Here is a 12,265-nt window from a genome sequence, read left to right as displayed (position 1 = left end):
TCATTTGAACCGGTCGGAGTATTTCAACCAAACAAAAAACGTTTCGAAACTTGGCACCTTGGTTCGGAGCTTGAACCAGAAAATAGTTGTTGTTTTTTTTCCTGTGAAAAAAACATTTGTTTTCCATCCATATCAACTGTTTCCATGAGTAAACAAAACTAGTCAACTAGCACTACACTGCAGACGTTAGCATTTTACACAGCTAATTTCTGCTGTTTTTACGGGACAACTGTTCATATCATTCTTCCGTTTATGCATCTCATTAAATTTTGTTTTGTATGCAACACCCATTGTTGATGGTCCGGTTCAAAACTGGTGGAAATTTGGGCTGGTTCACTAGATAGCACCAAGGTTCAAATAACTCCGGAAGGAACCGGTTCAAGAACGCGTTCTCTGATGATCGAAAAAGTGCCCACAGAGAAATGGCTCCGGGTTAGTTTTGTATTCCAAAAAGTCACACCCACATTAGAATACACTCTCGATACAAGAGTGGTGGTGTGTAGAGACAGAGAAACTTTGCGGGAGTCCGCAGGAGTGGGGGAGGAGGGAGGGAGACATACAGAATATTCCGGATTTTAAATCTCAAGAGATTATCCAACTTCATCTAAGAAGCACAATACAACCTAGATATCCATTGCAAAAAATCTAACAAAATGTATGTCATCGTTGTTAACTATTGAATAAATCATTGTAGTGTTAGACTGTGTGAATGACCCACCAAATCCCAGCGACTATCAAAAAACGATACGTCATGGGAGGAAGCCGTGCCTAAGGCGGCAGCATCCTGACCGTGTGCGGGTCCAAGTGTTTATGGGGACCACCGGGTCAACTCTGGCAGGCCCGGCCACCGGTCAAATCCCTAACCCCCTCACCCCCCCCCCCCCCCATCTCTCTCCCATTCCTTTCCTCCCTCTCAACTCTCCTGACTGCATCAAGACAACAAAAAATTCTCCCAAAAATGCCCTTGATAAAAACATAAGCTATGATTCCATTCCCCTTTCTAAACTGCTGAGGGGTAAATGATTGTCCTCCTCAGACCAGTTACCCCCACCCCACTGAACTCTTATGTCAGGCAAATGTGAACAAACACAATGCCAGTGTGTGCTGCAAGATAGTAAATATAGTTACACTACATAATACGCTTCACTATCAGTGGTAGTAAATGATCAGGTAATGTTTTTTGATGCAGTATTATACATATTGAATAACACGGTGTATGACCCCAAGGGAGACCAATATCTCCTTATCTTAGCACTGAAGCGCATTCATTATATTTCTCTATTTCCATCTGAATGGCCAGCAGTGCGAGGCTGTGCAGAGATTAGGTGTTGCCCATACGCATACCAAAAACCATACAGGCTCATCTGTAATCATGTCTGCATGAAGAGCACACATGTGTGTGTTTAATTCACCACTGAAGGTGTCCCTTTTGGACACGCGAGGATGTTATTTGACTTTGCTTCATTGGATCTGCATAATCTCTCTCTCTCTCTCTTACTCTCTCTCTCTCTTCTCTCTCTCTCTCTCTATTGCTCTCTTTAAATTTAATTAAATTCACTGTTGCTTCATTGGCATGACTGTTGAGATAAATCGTTGCCAAGCATTAAGGACAAAAAAGAAGCATGACATTAATTTGTAAGATAACCAAAGATAGTATTGAAAATATTTCTCTCTATATTCATTGAAATAAATCTCTCTTTCTTGCTTTTGCTCTCTCTCTCTCTCTCTCTCTCTCTCTCTCTCTCTCTCTCTCTTTCTCTCTTTCTCTCTCTCTCGCTCTCTATCACTCTCTCTCTATCACTCTCTCTCTCTACAAGGCTCTATCGGTGCTGAGCTGAGCAGCAGTAACGTCAGCATGTTCATCACCTCTGATGCGGGCAACACGTGGAGACAGGTGAGACAGAGACACCAAGAAACGGACGCATGGATGGACTGATGGATAGATGGAGAGGTGGATAGATGGACGTATGGATGGATGGATGGATGGATAGATGGATAGATGGAGAGGTGGATAGATGGAGAGGTGGATAGATGGAGAGGTGGATGGATGGACAAATGGATAGATGGAGAGGTGGATGGATGGATAGATGGAGAGGTGGATGGATGGATGGATGGATGGATGGAGAGGTGGATAGATGGAGAGGTGGATGGATGGATGGACAAATGGATAGATGGAGAGGTGGATGGATGGATAGATGGAGAGGTGGATGGATGGATGGATGGATGGATGGAGAGGTGGATAGATGGAGAGGTGGATGGATGGATGGACAAATGGATAGATGGAGAGGTGGATGGATGGATAGATGGAGAGGTGGATGGATGGATGGATGGATGGATGGAGAGGTGGATAGATGGAGAGGTGGATGGATGGATGGATGGATGTACAAATGGATAGATGGAGAGGTGGATGGATGGATGGATGGATGGAGAGGTGGATGGATGGACAAATGGACAGATGGAGAGGTGGATAGATGAATGGATGGAGAGGTGGATAGATGGAGAGGTGGATAGATGGAGAGGTGGATGGATGGAGAGGTGGATGAATGGAGAGGTGGATGGATGGATGGACAAATGGATAGATGGAGAGGTGGATGGATGGATGGAGAGATGGATGGATGGATGGATGAATGGAGAGGTGGATGGATGGATGGACAAATGGATAGATGGAGAGGTGGATGGATGGATGGATGGATGGAGAGGTGGATGGATGGATGGATGGATCGAGAGGTGGATAGATGGAGAGGTGGATGGATGGAAAGGTAGATGGATGGAAAGGTGGATGGATGGATGGATCGATCGAGAGGTGGATAGATGGAGAGGTGGATAGATGGAAAGGTGGATGGATGGATAAATGGTTTGAGAGGTGGATAGATGGAGAGGTGGATAAATAGATGGATGGACAAATGGATAGATGGAGAGGTGGATGGATGGACAAATGGATAGATGGAGAGGTGGATAGATGGATAAATGGTTTGAGAGGTGGATAAATGGATGGATGGACAAATGGATAGATGGATGGATGGAGAGGTGGATGGATGGATAGATGGAGAGGTGGATGGATGGATGGATGGATGGAGAGGTGGATGGATGGACAGATGGATGGATGTGGGGAGAGAAGAAAGCGAGATGACGATTGAGAGGAGTCATAGGGGTCATTTCAATATGGATGATATCCATCTCCCCGTGTATAAATCCCCCTCTATCCTCCATTTCAGAGGGAGCTCATTAAACGATACAGTCCCTTGAAAGTAATTGGATTCGTCGCCTCTTGCCATGCCCGTGGGTGGGCTCTTCAAACATTTTGATGGCGTGATTTAAATTTATGGGGGCCCTGGTATCTAATTAAAATAAAACACACGGAGAGAGAAAATAATTAAGAGCAAAATTGATGTGCACAAGTGCGGAGCTCTTTTCGGGCAGAGGCGTGTGTGTGTGTGTGTGTGTGTGTGTGTGTGGGTGGGTGGGTGGGTGGTGTTATGTTGTGTGTGTGTGTGTGTGCACACGTGCGGGCACCTGCGTGTGTGTGTGTGTTGCTCCATTTTGATGCATTGTCACAAAGAATTACGAGACCTCCGTCTTGAGGCGTAGCTCATATTCGGCTCGGGTCAGGATTAGGATGATGTGTTTGAACTCTAATCAAAACAAGAGGCGGCTTTGAGGAAACTGGGGGAAGCAGGAAGGAGCCTAACCAGTCAACTAGAAAGCACAAGTTATACTTGGACTTTATTGCACACACAGTACTTGGCCTCAGGATCCATCAAAACTAAGAACTGCACTGTGGGGATGGACTTTATTGCACACACAGTACTTATATTCCTGCAAATGAATGTGCTGGCTATGGGCATGTGTAAGCTTATATTCCTGCAAATGAATGTGCTGGCTATGGGCATGTGTAAGCTTGTTTGCTACGGCCTAAAACGGAGTAAATTATTAATTCCCTTTGCCTCCTGTGGCATCTAACACAGTCCATCAATCTGCTCGTCAGAAGAATCTGTGAGATACGATTTAGCAAATGACGAGGAAATTAAAGCCTTCCGGCATAGCTTGGTTGGCATTAAAGCTCGCAGATCTTTGATGGTGCTGTTTGGCATCGTATAACAGCAGATGGATTAGAAGACGTACCTGGGGTTAGTGGTTTGACATATGTTTCAAAATGACATTTTCCATGTCGTCTGAGACATACTATTAAGACCATAACACAAGCGGAAGAGCAATAAGAGAAGGAATCGGTGAAAGTAAACAACTTAAGCACATGTTGCACCATATAATTATCAAAGGTTTTTGTGCAGTGTTGTGGCCATTTCAACATCTATCAGCATGCAAAATGACAACAGTTTGGCGTGATGGAAATATGCCTTTGTGCAAAAAGCCTCAAAACTGACAGAAAAGGACAACCAATCCATGGACACCTTGTCCATGATCTAAGCTGAGGTAAAATGCATATATGTGAGATAAATTGCATATACAGTATAAACATTTAAGCAATACATCTCAGAATGCATACCAATGAAATACTATGTATGGTTGTATACCATGCATACCGATAAAATACTGTGTATGGTTGCAGCATCTGTTAAAAGGATGTGCTGTGCATTTAACCCAATGCAGCCTAAATGCTAAAATTGTGTTTTAAAAACAGAAAATAGTGAAATCATAACATATATGCGCTAGCAGTATTCATGCATGTCCATCACAAGCTGCACAACAATTTGCTGTGCTGTGTATGACTACAGCAGCTGTTCATAGGATATACCGTGTGTTTGTCTGTGTGCAGATTTTCGACGAGGAGTACAGCGTGCTCTACCTGGACCAAGGGGGAGCTCTGGTGGCCATCCGACACACTCCACTTCCCATCAGGCACCTTTGGTGAGGTCCATCACATGGGCAGCTGGACAAAAAAAGTGCATAAAATGCATTGGCACAAATACAGAGGAAAAAATGTACAATAAAAAAAAAAAAAAAAAAACACTTGCACACACTGAGGCTACAAGCTCTGGCAAACTCAGTTTAATTACATTAGAAAATAAATAATGATCATTAAATCACATGTTTAGTCATAAAAAAAAAAAAAAAATTAATGTTACCTCACACAGACTGTTTCCAAATTGAGTTTCCAAACAACAGTTCTGACATCTAATGTAGGGGTCAGTTAAGTTCGCTTGATTTGAATGGACATTGTGTTGTTTGCATTTTCCTCTCCTCTTCCTCCTCACCCCCCCTCCTCCTCTCTATGGCGTGTCTCTGGAAGATGGCCATCAGTGCAAACAGCCCTTGACACCTCCATGTCAGCTCTCCCCTTAGCCTCTTGTGTTGCCCACTTATCCTAACAGGTCCAGTCATCCTCCACTTTGAGGAAGACGGATCACCCCTGCAACTCCTCCCACGTGGGAAATGAGTTGCGGGCAACTTAGACATCACTTAGTAATGTGTACCCTGTCAGTATGTTTATGTTATAATAAAAAAAAAAAGAAAGAAAAAGAACTCCCGCATCAAATGGCTTTGATTAATTCAGCGCATCAAAAAGAAAAAAAAAATGTCACTGTAAGTTCAGAAAGGTGCCAGTTTATTTATACAGATTTATGCAGAGTTTCCCCTCGAACAGATGAATGTAGGGGTCCACTGATGCAAAACAAACAGCTGTGTAATTTATATTTTTTAGAACATTGACCACACTGAATATATACAGTAGACTACACAAATTGTCACTTCTGCACTCTACTGTGCACTTTACTGATATCTTTGAAGATTTGCATCTTATATTCTGAGAAAAAGGCATTTGAATCTGCATAACGTATTTGTCAGCGCATCGGCGAGTGATTTGTCATAATAATTTGGGGATTTCCATTCCCATCTCATATATCTGAGCTGTTTACATTTCTGTGGGCGTGGGGGGGGGTCTCTACTCTCCTGCAGGCTCAGCTTTGATGAAGGCAGGCTGTGGAACAAGTACAGCTTCACGTCATCTCCTCTGTTTGTGGACGGCGTTCTGGGGGAGCCTGGAGAGGAGACCTTGATCATGACGTACGTAGAAGATTCCAGAAAAGGTCGACACTGACACTGAAGAAGAGAATGAAAAAAAAAAAAAACGCATGGAAAACTTTCCCACTCAAAAAAAAGTTAGAGACAGAGTTTGTGTGTGTGTGTGTGTGTGTAAGTGCGTGTGTGTGTGTGTGTATGTGTGTGTGTGTAAGTGTGTGTGTGTGTGTGTGTGTGTGTGTGTGTGTGCGTGTATGCAAAAGACAACGGTCCAGACCTACTTATGTGCCATTTTTCTGTCATAAATAAAATAGTCCACTCTCAAGGGCTACTCCAAGATCAAAACCAGCCGCAGCGGTGGTTTGATCAAGGAAGATCAATGGTGAGGAAGCCGAGCCTCAGCACCAGTGGCTATCAGGAAAGTCAGAGGGAAAAATGATCAAAAATACTGTCGAGAGAGAGAGTGAGAGAGAGAGAGAGAGAGAGAGAGAGAGAGAGAGAGAGACACAGGGGAGAATGACAGAGAAGAGATACTGTCAGAGACAGAGAGAGAGAGAGGGAGAGAAAGAGAAACGGAGGGATAAAGACAGAGAGGGAGGGAGGAGAGAGAGAGAGGGAAGGAGAGAGAAGAGAAACTTGTGAAAGAGAGAGAGAGATAAAGAGGGAGGGAGAGAGGAGCAGACAGAAGCTCACAAACTGAAAGAATATGAGATGAGCTGTATAAGACATATCCAGCACGAAGTCATAGAGAGCACAGATAAGGATAGCATGTTACTGTTGCAAGACAGGGTTGGAAATGTCTTAAAAAGGCAGAGGTTTTGTTTCAAACTATCTAGCTCACTAGTTAAAAGTCGACTCTCTAGACAGTGTTCTAACCTAAATCAGAAGCACTCCTTGCAGAGGCTGACATACCGGTTCCAGAAAGTAAAAGTCCTGCCATATATTCTTTCTACCTGTGCACTTAACACAGGTGATATCACTAATTATCTGATCTACCTGGCTGGTAATTAGGATGAGCTGGTTTACTAAATGGTTGGATCGAATACTTGGCAGGACTTTTACTTTCTGAACCTGGGATGTCCGCCTCTGCTCCTTAGCCAGAGTAGCTAGTGGCGATGACAAGATTGTTTCTCAGCTGTTCAGTGGCCAGGCCCCATCAAAATTAATTTGAGGACGATATATAAAAATACCCTAATTGAACCAGCACAGCGGTGCTTTGAATAACAATTGAAAAACAACCGTAGTAACAATGATAGTAACGTCAATTATAGCCAAAGTTTTGAGCCACCCAGCGCTGTGATTGATTCAGTCAGTGATTGATTTCCAGGGAAATGTGGAGGCCAATTCTAAAAATAACGTCGGGTTTGTTTAGGAAATCGGTTTGAAATAGCACGAGTAACGGTGATGGTCGTAATAGAAACCTCTCTTTTTTTGATAATTGCAGGGTTTTATCGAACTCCTTTCAATCCTTCCATTGTAACTAACAGTCACAACAATATAACACACACACACACATACACACACACACACAAAATGCTAATTATATAACGGATGCCATTTAGAGGCACCGAGCCATAATCGTGAATCAATACCCATTGGAGGAGGGGTAACGCTCATGGCTCAGGGATGCTGGTGTTGAAGCCTGTCGTTTTATTAAAACAAGCTCCTCATTTATTTGAGAGTTGATAACTAAAGTGACTGTCGGGAGGGAGGGGGTAGGGCATTTGAGAGTGATAAATAGGGTGAACACTGAGAAATAATGTTGTTTTTAAAAATAAATAAATAAATAAATAAATAAAATAATAAAAAAGAGGTCAGTGTTAAAAAAAAAGGTCCTCTTTTCCAATTTGGGAATAAATTGTGCACTGTCAAGGACTCAAAATCAATTAAGTGCCTGTTTCATCTGCAAATCCCCATTCGAGCCCCTTTTGGAAGGAGAGTTTGGTGTTGTGTTGAGCAATACTAGTCAGATTAGTATGTGTGAAGTGGCTGAGCGCCCAAATGGGTAGAAAATGGAGTCAGGTAGACAAATGACCTTTCTGCCACCTTACGCATTAGCGTTTTGAGTCTTTTAAGAACAGTTTTACTTGCAATCGATTCACTGAAAGCCCCAGATTGTTCCAATTTGGAAATGAAGAAGAAAAGCAAATATGGTCATTTGCATGTATGCCGACAGAAGCGTGCGACATTTCCTATTAAAAAAACGTGTTTTATAAAATTAATTAATACAATTATAAAATAAATATGGTTTTGTAGCTTGAGAGTGTTCCAGTGAATATTAAAGATGCCTCATGCCACATTAAATAAATGGGGCCATTAATTTTCACATGTAGTTGACAGCTGAGGAGATAGCTAATGGAATGTGTGTGTCTGTGTGTGTGTGTGTGTGTGTGTGTGTGTGTCTGTGTGTGTGTGTGTGTGTGTGTGTGCCTCCACAGGATCTTTGGTCACGTGAGCCACCGTTCTGAGTGGCAGCTTGTGAAGATCGACTTCAGGTCCATCTTTAACCGTCGCTGCACTGACGGAGACTACCAGACCTGGCACCTACAGAACCAGGTGAAGGTCTCAGACCCTGGGCAAAATAGGAATATGTTGTCCCCATGTTCATAGACTGTGTGTCACTTTCGACTGTGTGCCTTCCCAGAAGCCCCTGGCTGCAGCGTGTAGATCGGGGCTGGTCTCAATGTGTGGGGGAGCTCAACCTTGCTACTTTCCAGCGCTACTGGACCACACGGAAAAATAAAAAAATGTTGCGGGACAATTGCGACCAGGCCTCACGGAAAAAATGGTAGCCTACAATTAAGCAATTATGCTTTCACGTAACATAAACATATTATTACAGGCTATTATACAGAAATCAGACTACCTCTTGAATATGATACCGTCTGTTAGGTGTGCATTTAAACGTGACATTAGGAACGCACTTCGGGTGTCACTGTTTCATATCCCCCCGCGATAGGACCGTCTTATTCAGGGAAACAAGCTCACAAGTGACATAGTGAGATTAAGATTTTACTAGGCTATTACATTGTCACTCCCTGTGCAACGTTCTACTGCTAGCAACCTGGTGATTCAGGCTGAAGATCAGCACCCTCATCATATGCCGGAGAAAAGTTTTTCAATCTGTGCACTTTTCTGTATTCTGCAGCACTATGCTTTGAACGTCTCATTCATGACTGTTATTTAACCAATATCACTGAAAATGTATTACTTGCTGCTTCTGCATAAACCATCTGTGCCATTCTTTAAATAATCAATATGTTTTCAAAGGTGTAGAAAAGCTCACCACGCTGTGGTGCCCCTGGTAGTTTGGCACATTAATTTGACTCACAGGCGTGCGTGCACACACACACACACACACACACACACACACACACACACACACACACACACACACACACACAATCTTCTGTCTCTCTGTCATACAGTACACACACACACATTATCTATGTGTTAAACTGTAACACACACACACACACATACACACACACACACACACACCAGGTCCGTAGTCACTATAGACATTAATATTCAGATATGACCAAAATGTCCCCCCCCCAATATACAGACATATAAATAAATAAAGAAAACGCTATACTACAGGAATCCAACAAGCACCATCGTCTGAAATGTCAGCAAACGTAAGTAACGCATATGAGTAACCTAGTGATGGTTCAAGAGAGAGTGCACCCCTGAATGGTTTGTCCTGATGGTTTTGCGTTTTTCGTTAGTGGCGAGCGCTATCAAAAGCTTCCATTTACTGCGGTGCGGTAGGCCTATTAACAATATCGCAAAAGCTACCAGTAGGCCTACAATTCTCACAAAACTTGTTTGAAAGGAGTAGCACAGGCTAAGGAAACCCCATTTAATGTTGGACTCGATCAGACTCGAAGGGAACTTTAAAGAATTTTCCATACTGAAGCCTATTATTTTCTCGCAATGATAGCGAAAGTGAAACTTAGTGCCTTTTAATTTAAATGATGAATTTGTGCATGCCCATGTCAGTCATTTCTTTCACATGTCTTACAACATAAACTAAATGTACCGCAGAGCGGTACAAAATATGACCGCCGCCCAGTCCAGCACATTTTTTCCACAAAAATAAATCACGCTCAAAGGCCTATATGATTCTAACTGTCTCACTAAATTGCATTATCCACACTCAATTCTCACTGGTATCTGCTAGACAACAAGTACCAAAACATGATTAGATAATAGATTTCACATGTAAAATTAATTTTATACAACCCCACCCCCATCTTGCCTGTTCATAATTCTGAGAAATTCTTGAATTGTGTGCATGTGTGCGTGCACACGTTTATGTTTATGTGTGTGTGTGTGTGTGTGTGTGTGTGGGTGTGTGTGTGTGCGTGCTTGTGTGTTTGTCTGCGTATGTGTGTTTGTGCATGTGCATGCATGCGTACATATGTCTACTGTGTGAGTATGTGTCATACGTATGATTACTGTGAATGTATGTGTGTGCGTGTGTATCTGTTTATGCACATGTGTGCACATGGAATGGGTTAACATGCACAGGCACATACGCAGGCACACACACAAGCACGCACACGCACACACACACACACACACACACATAACATAAACATGTACATGCACACATGCACACAATTCAAGAATTTCTCAGAATTATGAACAGGCAAGATGGAGGTGGGGTTGTATAAAATGAATTTTACATGTGAAATCTATGAACTAATCATGTTTTGGTACTTGTTGTCTAGCAGATACCAGTGAGAATTGAGTGTGGATAATGCAATTTAGTGAGACAGTTAGAATCATATAGGCCTTTGAGCCTTTTTTATTTTACTATTTTACTAATTTAAAATTTACATTTTGGAGACAAATGGAGTCATACCACAGGTCTACAGTATGTCCAGGGATGGATTACTGAATGGGCCTACTCGGCCCAAGAGTTCAGGGGGGCCTGAAGCTCAAGCCTCTGTGTGAAGATGCTTCTTCTCCACTCTTCTCTTCTCTTTCCACAAAATTTACCAGAAGTCATGACCATGCCCCCAGACCCCCCTATCTTGGCTGGGGGGGCCTTTTTGCATATGTACCCAGGGCTTCATAATCCATCCATGCCCATGTCCGTCAAAAGTTTGGAATACCCTAATTGACTGACCTAACTAATGACTTGTTTGTGATTTTTAATCAAATGATATTTTTTCCATGGTAGGAGATGTATTGAAATTCTGTTTGGGGGTCCCTCAGACACCACCACAGATTTGGTCCCCCCCCCCCAATGTTGACATCATGACTACGGCCTTGACACACACACACACACACACACACACACACACACTCACAAACACACACACACTGCTCACACACACACACACACACACATACCTGCATACACCCGTTTTGTTCAGATACTTCAGCCCCCCCCAGGAGCCCATTATCTTTAATGGGCCACTGCAGCACCCTGCCCTTATCAGTGCACCAGGCTGCCCAGGCTGAGTCCCATTAATGCTCAGGGTGATTGTGTGGGGGTGGGGTGGTGGTGACGGCGTTGGCATATATGGGTATTAGAGAGTCTGTCAGGTGTGCCACGGGGCACTGTGGACGGAGCCAGCCTTCTCCTCCACCCTCTCGGCCACCGCCTCCCAGCGACCCCCAAGGGTGGTGCCGCACTCCCATCATGCATCTCTCTGCTCAGTCTCATTGGATTGTGTGTGTGTGTGTGTCTGTGTGTGTTTGCGTGCGTGTGCGTGTCCATGTGTGCGTGTGTGCATGTGTGTGTGTGTGTATGTGCATGCTTGCGTGCATGTGTGTGTGTGTGTGCGTGCATACGAGTGTGTGTGTGTATACTGTATGGAGGTTGGGGAGGGGGGGGCATAGCCATGTTGTGGCTGCAGAGAGTCCTTCGGGTCTGGTCTACTGACCGCCCCTTCTGGCCATAGTCATGCTATGGGTCACGTAGACAGGCCTCAGGGGGCCCTGTCAGTAAACACAGCTCTGCCAAGAGGACACCATGTGCATGCCAGTGTGTGTGTGTGTGTGTATGTGTGTGTGTATGTGTGTGTGTGTATGAGAGAGAGAGAGAGAGAGAGAGAGAGAGAGAGAGAGAGAGAGAGAGAGAGAGAGAGAGTGTGTTCCATGAGAGAGACAGACGAGGGAGAGACGTCTCCATGGCAGCGGGGCTGTTCCAGAACACGCGGCCCTTTTGAGAACCCCCACCTCATGAGCACGTCTCTGCACAGACAGGGGACCGCGGGAGAGAGTGGATCAGCAGGGTTACATGAACATGTTTTTTTTTTGTTTTTGGACA

General features: G+C 43.8%; 1 protein-coding gene across 1 annotated transcript in view; it reads left to right on the top strand.

Annotated features, from left to right (window-relative positions):
- Positions 1-12,265, top strand: part of LOC121719363 (VPS10 domain-containing receptor SorCS1) — a 160,510-nt gene that overhangs the window by 130,321 nt on the left and 17,924 nt on the right. The window contains 4 exon segments of the mRNA XM_042104865.1: positions 1,818-1,894; positions 4,775-4,866; positions 5,914-6,021; positions 8,415-8,606. Coding sequence (XP_041960799.1) covers positions 1,818-1,894; positions 4,775-4,866; positions 5,914-6,021; positions 8,415-8,606 — 469 coding nt within the window.

This window comes from Alosa sapidissima, chromosome 9, assembly GCF_018492685.1.
Source record: "Alosa sapidissima isolate fAloSap1 chromosome 9, fAloSap1.pri, whole genome shotgun sequence".
NCBI classification, from domain to species: Eukaryota; Metazoa; Chordata; class Actinopteri; order Clupeiformes; family Clupeidae; genus Alosa; species Alosa sapidissima.
Note: the sequence above shows the minus strand (reverse complement) of the source record. Positions and strands in the feature narration are given on the sequence as shown.